Source organism: Dendropsophus ebraccatus, chromosome 7 (assembly GCF_027789765.1).
Source record: "Dendropsophus ebraccatus isolate aDenEbr1 chromosome 7, aDenEbr1.pat, whole genome shotgun sequence".
Lineage (NCBI taxonomy): Eukaryota > Metazoa > Chordata > Amphibia > Anura > Hylidae > Dendropsophus > Dendropsophus ebraccatus.
This window is the reverse complement of record NC_091460.1, coordinates 141,623,209-141,634,061: the sequence shown is the minus strand read 5'-3', so window position 1 is coordinate 141,634,061 and position 10,853 is coordinate 141,623,209. Positions and strand designations below refer to the sequence as shown.

General features: G+C 49.6%; 1 protein-coding gene across 1 annotated transcript; it reads right to left on the bottom strand.

The window, feature by feature from the left end:
- Window positions 1-966: 966 nt before the first annotated feature.
- Window positions 967-9,899, bottom strand: NOCT (nocturnin). The gene is made up of 3 exons (XM_069978613.1): window positions 9,491-9,899; window positions 3,002-3,271; window positions 967-2,011 (listed from the first exon to the last, which is right to left on the bottom strand). The coding sequence occupies exons 1-3, from the start codon at window positions 9,771-9,773 to the stop codon at window positions 1,176-1,178; spliced, it is 1,389 nt and encodes a 462-aa protein (XP_069834714.1). The 5' UTR covers window positions 9,774-9,899; the 3' UTR covers window positions 967-1,175.
- Window positions 9,900-10,853: the final 954 nt, after the last annotated feature.

Genomic DNA, 10,853 nt, shown 5'->3' with positions numbered 1-10,853 from the left:
AAAGAAACAAGACATTTCCAATAAATAAACCTTTATAAACTTCATAGTGACACAAGGTTTTGGCATTCTGCCTTTTATCAAATCATTCACATTACAGTGATAAAGGACAAAGTGGTTTCTTCTAAGAAACAGGCCGTAAACCAAGACGTCACGTTACAATGAAACATTCAAGTGTCCAGTTGATTTCTTTTAAAACACGAGTCAAACGTGAAACAGTTCACAGAGTTGGGATGAACAATGCCCAGTGCGATACCTGGGTGCACGCAGGACGTTGTGCCAGTATTATTACATTATAAAATACATTAGAATTATACATTTCTAAGTGTTAGTTCACAAAAAGAGAAAAAAAATTAATATACATTCGTCACGAACCATTCGTGGGGTTAGCTATCCTTAGTGCATTCATTTTTTTTTTTTTTTTTTACAATTCTTATAACATATGGCTGGCGATTTTGATTGATTCACACAAAATAAAAACAAAAAAACGAAGATACATATTTCTGTATGAAAAATCACCATGACGTTAGGTCCTCAGACTGGCAAATCCCTTTATATTGCACTTTAGAATCATTGCATTGAACAATAAACTTGCCAGTCATCAGACCCCCCCCATATCTAAATTAAAGAATAAATATATATTTTACCTGATGAACGCTATTCACTTTGCTTCAAGTAGAAAAATAAATATTTTGAAAAAAAAAAGTGACATTTACACAGACAATTGCAATGAAATGAAATACGCGTGCACTTCTCGTTACAAAAAGGCATTTGGTTTTGGTTAATGCTACAATTCAGGATGAAGGAAAGAAAAAAGGTGTAAAAACCGTACAAAACATCTATATAAGCAGCTAGAGCTCAGGGGTAGGGAACCTTGGCTCTCCAGTTGTTGCAAAACCACAACTCCCATCATGCCTGGACAGCCAAAGCTAAAGCTTTGGCTGTCCAGGCATGATGGGAGTTGTGGTTTTGCAACAACTGGAGAGCCAAGGTTCCCTACCCCCTGAGCTCTAGTGTACCATGTCATGGTAACCCCGCTGGAGTACCATATCTGGTAAGGAAATGGTCACAGATTACAGAACAGATTGATTGTGTAAAATAAATAGCTTTCTTATTTCATGTCCCAGGTATTTCTATCATCCCCGACAGCAGCTACACGTCAGTGACCGGTGCGGAGACTACAACAACCTGTCAGGTTCTATGCTGAAGCTTAAGTCACAGACCAGAGACAGATGATCTGAAGGGTAACTGAAAGACGGAAGCCTGTTGGGCCCAATCTGCTCTTCGGTGAGTAAACTCAAGGCGGAGTTCACTTTCAGGGCATGCTGGGAATACCAGATATAATCCAGAGTGTTGCAGGATTCGCCGGTGGGGCGGATCTTCCAGGTCGTGTAAGGAGGTTCGGTTTCGCCGTCCTCGCTGAGCACCTTATAGGCACTGTTGAGATTCAGACTAGAGGAGGCGAATCGCTTGTATACTTCCTCGGTGGGCTCTGCGTTGAAGTCCCCACAGATGACCAGAGGGATCTTGGCCCCTTGTGTGACAGACTCCAGATTCCGCAGGAGATCTGTGCCCTGTGCAAGTCTGAACCTCTCCCATCCGCTGCGGGCCTTCAGGTGGGTGACGGCAAAGCACACTAACCTACCGGTCTCCTTACACTGCAGGACCTCGGCAATGGCCACTTGGTTGGTTTTCAATGTCCGAGCGGAGAGCCTGATTTTAGTGCTGCTGACGAGCTGAAAGCGGTCCTGATGGAAGAAGAAGGCACAGCCGTCCGGCCCGTTGTTATGTTCTACATCCAGGCAGGGGGACCACGGCTTTGCCAAAAAAGTGCACTGATATCCCAACCGACTAAGGATTGGCTGGAAAGTATCAAAATAGTGATCGACTTCTTGCAGGCACAAGACATCAGGGCGATACAGGAGGATCTCCTCCAGGATCATGTACTTCCTTTCTTCCCACTTCAGCGCCTCCATGGGGCATTTGATGAAGTTGTCCTTCCCTTCTCCGAGAGCTGTGAAGACAAAGAAAACAAGATGTAGTAAATATGAACAGTGTAACTATTATTATCTTTGAGTCTTCATTAAATTTGCTACCTATAACTTATGTTAGGGCCCTATTACATGGAGCGATATACCTTTTACAGTGACTTTTCATTGTCAGGACTGTGCTGGTACTAGTTAGACCCAGCAGCCTCCAACTTCAAACATGTGACTACTGCTACAGCCCCTATTATATACACATTGCTTACTCAGCTCTCTGCATGTGAAAAATAGAACACAGGAACTACATACTCTCCCCAACAGCAAACACATAAAAAAATATATTATTATATAATATATATATATATATATATATATTTATATATTTATTTTATTTGGGGATCATCCACTAACCTTCTAAATGTGATATACAGTACATAGATATGAGATAGATAGCATATACAATGGTTCCTCAGAGTTTAATAGGAGATACATAGAAAGATGGACAGATAGCAGGGGGGGGGGGGGACTGATGTCACAGGTGCTGGGTGACCTCATCCTGCTCTCAGAACCAGAAGTTTTCTGCTTTTGACTGGGAAATCTTGTACAAAAAAGAAGTGCAGTACCAGGACTGGTCCCCAAGAGGCACTGTGGGCCCCAGGACTTGCTTAAATAAGCCAGTTGCTGACGCTGGCCCCCACACACACACACACACACGCGCGGTGCCTTTACACAGAGATTTATCTGGCCAATTCTTAAAGCCAAAGCCAGGAATGGACTGTAAACAGAGAACAGGTCAAAAAGGAAAGACTGAGATTTCTCCTCTTCTCAAATCCATTCCTGGCTTTGGCTTCAAGAATCTGTCAGAAAAATCTCTGTGTAAAAGGCACCAAGTAACGTCCGTGTAGTCTGCCCATAACAAAACAGACTCTGTCCAGGGATAGAATATCAGGACTGGTGCAGGTGGGATGCACCGATGCAGCTTAGAAGAATATTCCTCAACAAAAGTAAACCTAATTTACCTTGAGCCAAGATATTCCACTGCATCACTCGAAAGGTTTGTGGGCCGCTAAAATCATCGGTCCGACTGACAAACTCCCTATGGAGCCTGGCCGGCCGCTCCCGCAGGGCTACTTGGCATTCTTCCAGAAGGTCTTTGGGGTCCAATGGATCCAGCTGCTCATGCTCAGATTCTTCAGGGTAATCCTGGTGCTGGGAAATGGCAGGCGTGCTGCGGAGAGTCTTGGCGAGGGCGCTGTACAAGCGGCTGGTGCTGTTTCCCATGGAACACACTGTTGGGAAAAGAAAAAGAAACAAAAGTGAAAATATTTTTACGTGAAGCTTCTGAAAACAGGAATATACAAGACAATACAAGGGAAGATATAAATCATCATCCAGCTTCTTAAAGGAGAACTCCAGGCAACGTGATGCTAGTAACCCGACGCAGCTTCTAGAATCTGTGATCCTCTAACGCAGGGGTAGGGATCCTTGGCTCTGCAGACATGATGGGAGTTGTAGGTCTGTAACAGCTGGAGAGCCAAGGTTCCCTACACCCGCTCTAACGTTTCGCCCAGCTCTACCACTGAATATTTGCAGCTGGGTACCTACACGTTGTCACCTCTATGTTAAAAAGACGAGGAGGTGTGAATGGAGTGTTAGTGACGGCCATAACACTGAGCTGTGCACTATCCACTGGCCTTCCATATATACAGAATACTGAGGAGGTCCCGTGCTACCCAGGAGAAACAGCAAAGAGTAGCGGAGGTGTCCTACCCTGCACAGACAGGCCATGGTATCCTGTAGTCACAGAGAATTGTACATCCATCCTGCCTGCACTGGTCCTCGCACTCTACGCTGAATGTGTCCCAGTGACCGATCTCTGTCTGATCCTCATACATCAGGGTTTATATCACCTTGCCTGCTAAGCCGTCTAAACCCATCAGTAGATAAAGCCACGTCACTGACATTCAAGGGCGACTATGACACAGACAGTGCGGCCTCCAGACAGGGAGAGAGAAGACTACCCCTCCCCCGCAGTCTACTCCCTAAGGGGAGGGAATGACTATCCCCCTATACCGAGACCTACCGGGACTGACACACTAACCATTGCTTTCTATGCACACACTATACACCTGCTACACCAGTGTGCCCACATACAGCCGCTCCGTATCTGACCACCTTGATGGACAAAGCTGCCACCATACCAATGCTGTAAGGGAGAGGCTGGTGCAGCATATGGTGTGGGGGTCAGCCAGGCGTTCTCCCCCCACCACTCCTCTAAAAAGCCTGGTGAGAGTGGCACAGAACGCAACTTAAAGGGGTATCCCACTCAAACATAACTTTTGATATGTTGCTGCCTATGGTGAGACTAACAATTCCTTCCATACATCTATTCGGTCTCCTTCCCTCAGTTCTGAGCTGCTGCTTTCTGCTGAAGACACAAAAATCTGTGTGAGCTTTTCTCTCCGTCTCCCCCTCCTGCGACGTAAACAAGTCCCTGGCATGCTTTATTGGCAACATTGTAGCTTCTTTGTAATCCTGGGAAGATTAGTCACAGTGAGTTCATTAATAGCTGGAACTCAGAATATCCCTCCCAGCATTACAAACAAGTTTCAGATAAAGCCTGCCAGGTAATTGATTATAAAAGCTGTCTCAGAAGGGAGGGGGAGACAGCGAGAAAAGCTCACACACAGATGTTTGTGTCTTCTGCAGAAAGCAGCAGCTCAGAACTGGGGGGGGAAGGAGACAATAGATTGTTAGCCTCACCATGGGCAGCAACTGAAAAAAAAAAAAAAAAAAAAAAAAATTCTGCTTCTCCCCATATTAATGTATATTAACCCATTGACCTGCCTCCTGCTCCCCATCGTTTTCATGTATTTGCATGTACGCGCCGTTGCTGGCAAGGGCCGCATGACAACTTGCCAGTTCTCGTGGGAGTTCTTTTCATACTAATTATTTACACTGAAGTCAACGCAAACAACGGCCATCGAAATAACGATCTTGTCATTTTATTTCCGGCCGTTGTCCACAGACTTCAATGCAATTTTTATGCAAAACGGTTGTTGTTCTGAGTGCCGAATAACGGCCATCATGTATACATTGTATGAACATTGCCTCTGGCTGTACCCATGTTTCAAACTTCAGCCACCGGCAACAAACTGCAGGTTTTTATCTTCCCATCGGAGTAAACGAGGTAATTGGAACAAGTTGCAGCATATCCGCATCCAAGGCCACACAGATTCTCTGCAGAATGTGAACAGTTTCTTATTATCTCAATCACCTCGCCTGTACTGTGGATTCCCTGCATGAAGATTTAGAATCATATGTATGCCATGACACTACAGCTCCATCATATCTGTACGTGCACCTCAGTACAATACACAACGTCCCCTGTAAGCGGCCATTTACATCTCCATCTCTGGGAACCTCCCAAGGATACTGGCAGCCTAGCAGTGTCGGCTTACTGGCCCTGGACGGCTTCTTTCTCATTCTCCAGTAACATCTTGTACTCATCGCACGGAACAGCGAGCGTGTAGGAGATTCTGTTATTCAGTGACGCGGCGTGTTCCTGGACATTACAGCACACACTGTACAAGGGTCACTTGGCTGCGTAATACATGATAAACACCAGGTGAACCATCCTGTACTATACACTCAGCCAGTTGTAAGTCGGGGTGGGGGGGGGGTCTCAAAAAAACTTGAAGCAAATGCACAATGTGCACAAACTGAAATACTTCTGCTCATCACTTATATACATTATAGAAGACGACCTTGTAAGAGACTGAAGCACTGATCTAACGTTTACGGCACAATAACCCTTAGTACAATGCCGGCTAACTTATGATAAAGCTGTTTGCCAAAACCCGTATGGCCGCTATCCTCCTCTCCTCTCCAATGTCTCTATATGACAGATCTCAGGAGCCAGAACACACTGACAAATCTGTTTCACCTCTATAGAGCATTGAGTACAAGTCAAAGTGTGAACAAAAGGGCAACCAAATGCGGAACGCCTGTCAGCAGGACACCATGGAGGGGTTACATTACATAAGATCTTGTTTACGGCTCCGGAGCCGAAGCCCTTCCTAAACTCCGCTCCCAGCGACCTCTCTGACCTTGGATCACTTTTCCGTCACCCCGAGACAATGGGTCTAGATCGTGTATGAAGAATGCAGCAGTCATTCCTCTGCGTTACCAGAAGAGACAATAGACAGCACTCACTGTTCACTCAGGCAGCTGCCGGTCATCCATGTTGCATATGTGCCAAAGGAAAAGCTATTCAGGACAGGAAGGAAGAGGCCGTGATGGCACCTAAGAAAAGCTGCAAATTTCACCAAGCCGCAGAACGCTGGCAGCTCCAGCAAACACGGCCATGACATTCAAAGTTCACAGTCACGTGGGCAGGAAGAGGAAAAGGAAGGGATCACGGCGACATCTAGTGGCCGTAACCAGAAAATGCAGGAAGGTCAGCTGGAAACACGCGTCCGTCATGTGTCAGAGTGCGAGTCCGATTCACGCTCCAAGATTGTCGCAGGCCTGAGGCTTGTATTACAGAGCAGGTAAGTATTCTATAACCGCTATAACACTGCACAAGCTTTGCTCCTATTTCTAAGTAAATAATTGGACACGGCAGCTGCATAACACCAGAGAGAAGACTGGGAGCGGGGAAAGGTAAGGTATCAGGCATTTGGGCAAGGACTGCATGGACATCACTACTGATGTCCATACAGCTCTTATGGTCCGTTTACACAAAGTGATAATTCGGCTAATCGACAATTTTGAAGCAACGATTTGGTTTTTATAATGATCAGCGTTCAGACGAATAAATCGTTAGAAAAATCGTTATTGCGATCGCTTAAGCCCAACTCACACACAGGGTGAATCGGTGAAAGACGGTTTACACGAAGCGATCTGCAAATTTTCACGACGAATTAAGAACATATTGAAAGATCAAAATGAACGATTTCTCGCTCGTCTGATCGTTCGCTGTGTTTACAGGAGCCGATTATCGCTCAAATGCCATCGATAATCGTTCTGTGTAAACGCACCATTGCTGCCTGATTATCGGGCCGTCTAATAGGTCCAGTAAACGGGCGCCGATATAGTAGATTGGCGCTTGTTTACTAAAATGATCGGGCCATATGGTGCGTTTACACGGAACAATTATCGTTTGGAATTTTCGCAATAACGATCGCATCTGAGCGATAATCGGCTCGTGTAAACACAGCGAACGATCAAGCGACGAGCGAGAAATCGTTCATTGTGATCTTTCAACATCGTCGTTCGCTAAACATTCGCAGATCGCTTCGTGTAAACAGTCTCTTAAAACAATCAATATTTTTCTTATGTATTTTCTAGCGATTTAATCATCTAAACGCCGATCGTTATAAAAACCAAATCGTTGCTTCAAAATCATTAAACGATCGATTATCGGCGAATTATCGCTTCGTGTAAACGGACCACTAGTCGGCCGGTGTAATATTACCGTTCTATGCGACCTAACCGGGGCTTCACACAATCCAGTGGTATGTGGAGAGTCCCCTTTCCTCTATCACCTGAAGGGGCCGTGCAGAGAGCAGCCGTCCATTACAGGACAGTCAGACGGCCGCTTATACCACTCGCCAGCCGCGCCACATTCCTCACAGACGTGTCTGCACATGACCCCCGACCTCACATCACACGCCAGGTCCTGCTAACTCCAAGGCTTCTCTCTAGTGTCGAGCGAACCATCAAAGTGTTTGAGTTTGGCAACGTTCCCTGAGCCCAAACACTCGGCATTTGATTCCCCGCAGCTTTTCTCTAAGGCGGGGTTCACACTGCGTTTTTGCAATCCGTTTTTTTTCCAATGTTTTTTGCAAAACATGTATGAAAAAAAAACAAAAACGCACCGCAAAACCGCACCCAAACTGGAGACAAGAGTTGTGCTGTGTCTGGAAGAAAGCAGCCATGTTTTGCCAAGCATGGACAACCCCTTTAAAGGGATACTCCGACATCAGGTAAAACAGGCCATAAAAGCACCTAGCATCGCTTGTCTCCCTGCCCCAGTTCTGAAACTACCACACGTCCATTTGTTTTGGGAGTCTTCATTTTGTATTTCATGACAGAGCTTCCTGGTTAAGCTCCCAGAATGCATTGCCCCACAGCTGCCACTCGGGTGCTGCTACCCATGGACGGTCAGATGGAAGGAAAACGTCACCCGCTGGATAGAGACTGGCAGAGGAACGGGCAGCGAATAGTGACTAAAGAATGAACCGTGCAGCCAGGGGCATAACTGGTGGGGGAGTCAGCTGTGATGCCACCTCTACGGCCAGAACACAATGCCCACCAGTACCAGGAAACCAAACCATGCCCCAGGAGGATACAGCCTGTGCCCTGGCACACCATGCCAGGATCTCACTGCCTGTCCTAACATGCCCTGTACTCAGGATGGTATAGCCCACTGGGCCCCCAAACCCTGACCCCAGGATGGTACAGCACCCCCTCCTTATCCTAAGGATGGTACAGCCCTGTGTGCCCCGTCTTCAGGATGGTACAGCCCGCCTAGCCCCCCCATTCCCTGTCCCCAGGATGGTACAGCCCCCTATGCCCTGTCCTCAAGGGGTAGAGCCTGTGCCCTGGCACACCATGCCAGGATCTCACTGCCTGTCCTAACATGCCCTGTATTCAGGATGGTACAGCCCCCCCCCCCCTCCTTATCCTCAGGATGGTACAGCCCCCCTCCTTGTGCCCGGTACAAGCCTACTGGACCCCCGTGCCCCCTCAGGATGGTACAGTCCCCCCGTGCCCCCTCAGGATGGTACAGTCCCCCCGTGCCCCCTCAGGATGGTACAGTCCCCCCGTGCCCCCTCAGGATGGTACAAGCCTACTGGACCCCCGTGCCCCCTCAGGATGGTACAGTCCCCCCGTGCCCCCTCAGGATGGTACAGTCCCCCCGTGCCCCCTCAGGATGGTACAGTCCCCCCGTGCCCCCTCAGGATGGTACAGTCCCCCCGTGCCCCCTCAGGATGGTACAGTCCCCCCGTGCCCCCTCAGGATGGTACAGTCCCCCGTGCCCCCTCAGGATGGTACAGTCCCCCCCGTGCCCCCTCAGGATGGTACAGTCCCCCCGTGCCCCCTCAGGATGGTACAGTCCCCCCCGTGCCCCCTCAGGATGGTACAGTCCCCCGTGCCCCCTCAGGATGGTACAGTCCCCCGTGCCCCCTCAGGATGGTACAAGCCTACTGGACCCCCGTGCCCCCTCAGGATGGTACAGTCCCCCGTGCCCCCTCGGGATGGTACAGTCCCCCGTGCCCCCTCGGGATGGTACAGTCCCCCGTGCCCCCTCGGGATGGTACAGTCCCCCGTGCCCCCTCGGGATGGTACAGTCCCCCGTGCCCCCTCGGGATGGTACAGTCCCCCGTGCCCCCTCGGGATGGTACAGTCCTGCCGCACTGTGTCTCCGGTACCGCAGTGTGTGTCCCCGCCCCTCCCCCAGTTACATAACGCAGCCGGCCCCTCCATCTCCCCGCACTCACCTGACCGTGCAGCTGCCCGTGCAGGACTCCCGGCCGCTCCGCCCGCCGGCACCGGAGGGGATGCTGTGCCCGGGTTAGCTGCCGCTTTAGCCGCTCCGTCCCCGATCCAGCCGGCCAGACTATGGCAGCAGCCGAAGCCGGCCAGGGAGCCCAGGACGGGCGGTGAGAGCGCTCTCCTCCTCCCCGGGGAGTGGTGGGGCTGCTGCCGCAGAGAGGAGGCGCACAGCGCGGCGGGCACGTCTCTCAGCGCCGAGCACAGTCTTCCTGCCGGGCCCTGATACATCCCGTGCGGGGGGCTGCGGACTCTCCGGGGCTCGGTACTCGGCGGCTGCTCGCTCTGTCTGCGGGATTCCCCGGACTGCCAGTGTCTGCATCAGCCGGCTTCTAACTACCACTCCCTGCGCTCCTCTCAGCGTTACGTCACGGCTACGTCATGTGCTGGGAGGTACCACAGCACAGCGAGGGTGGGGGTGTCTGAAGGACTGCCCTCTAGGTGGAGTTACTATTAGTGATAATGGATACGACCGGGTCCGGTTTACATTAGATGTTATTTAGTTTTCTGTCAGATCATTAATATAGTTCTGGCAGACTTGTACTTTCACGTGTTTGAGTCTCCCCCTATGATGATAAGGAGTGGTACCGTCCGGAGCCGGGTTTCCCTGAGCTGAGGGACGATCGTAGGAGGCTTCAGTGACTCATGGGAAGTGGGTGAAAGGTGACACGAGCGGAGAGCGGAGTCTGCGGCCTTATAAATAGCTGCAAAATGCTGACGGTCCCTAAGGAGCCTGACGCGGCCCCTACACATTCCATACAGCCCCCTGCAGCGGGTGATGGACGTGTACCTGACCTCTGACCTGGGGGATCTGCTGCCTCCGGGAGGGGGAGGGGACCTGTAAGGCTGAGGGAGACATGGAATTCTGGGAGAGCCGCACAATCTGAATATAACCACCGTGCACTGAGGGGGAAGGGAGGGGGGGACACTTACTAAGGAGTCTGTGGGACACTACTGATAGTGGGGATTGGTCTGTATTTTGGTTCAATATTTTGTGGCTAATTTATTAAAATGTAGCGCTGCCATAGTGATTGTATCTTAGTAAAAAGGCGCAAGCAGATTCACCACAAGTCTCTGAATCCTTTATAATATGGTTGTTGTTCTGCTGCCACCAATGAGGAATAAAGCACCTGTTACCATTACTGTCACTACTGGTGCTGCATGGTTTTGTAGCCACTCACACACACCACCCCATCAGGCCGTCTACACACACCACACACACACCACCCCATCAGGCCGTCTACACACACCACACACACCACCCCATCAGACCGTCTACACACACCACACACACACCACCCCATCAGGCCG

Bases quoted from the DNA above. Each gene is read 5' to 3' on its own strand.
- NOCT (XM_069978613.1), bottom strand. From the start codon at position 9,773: ATGTATCAGGGCCCGGCAGGAAGACTGTGCTCGGCGCTGAGAGACGTG. The intron at 3,272-9,490 runs GTGAGTGCGGGG...TTTTCCCAACAG, and splicing joins ACGGGCAGCTGCACGGTCAG to TGTGTTCCATGGGAAACAGC. The intron at 2,012-3,001 runs GTAAATTAGGTT...TTGTCTTCACAG, and splicing joins GTGGAATATCTTGGCTCAAG to CTCTCGGAGAAGGGAAGGAC.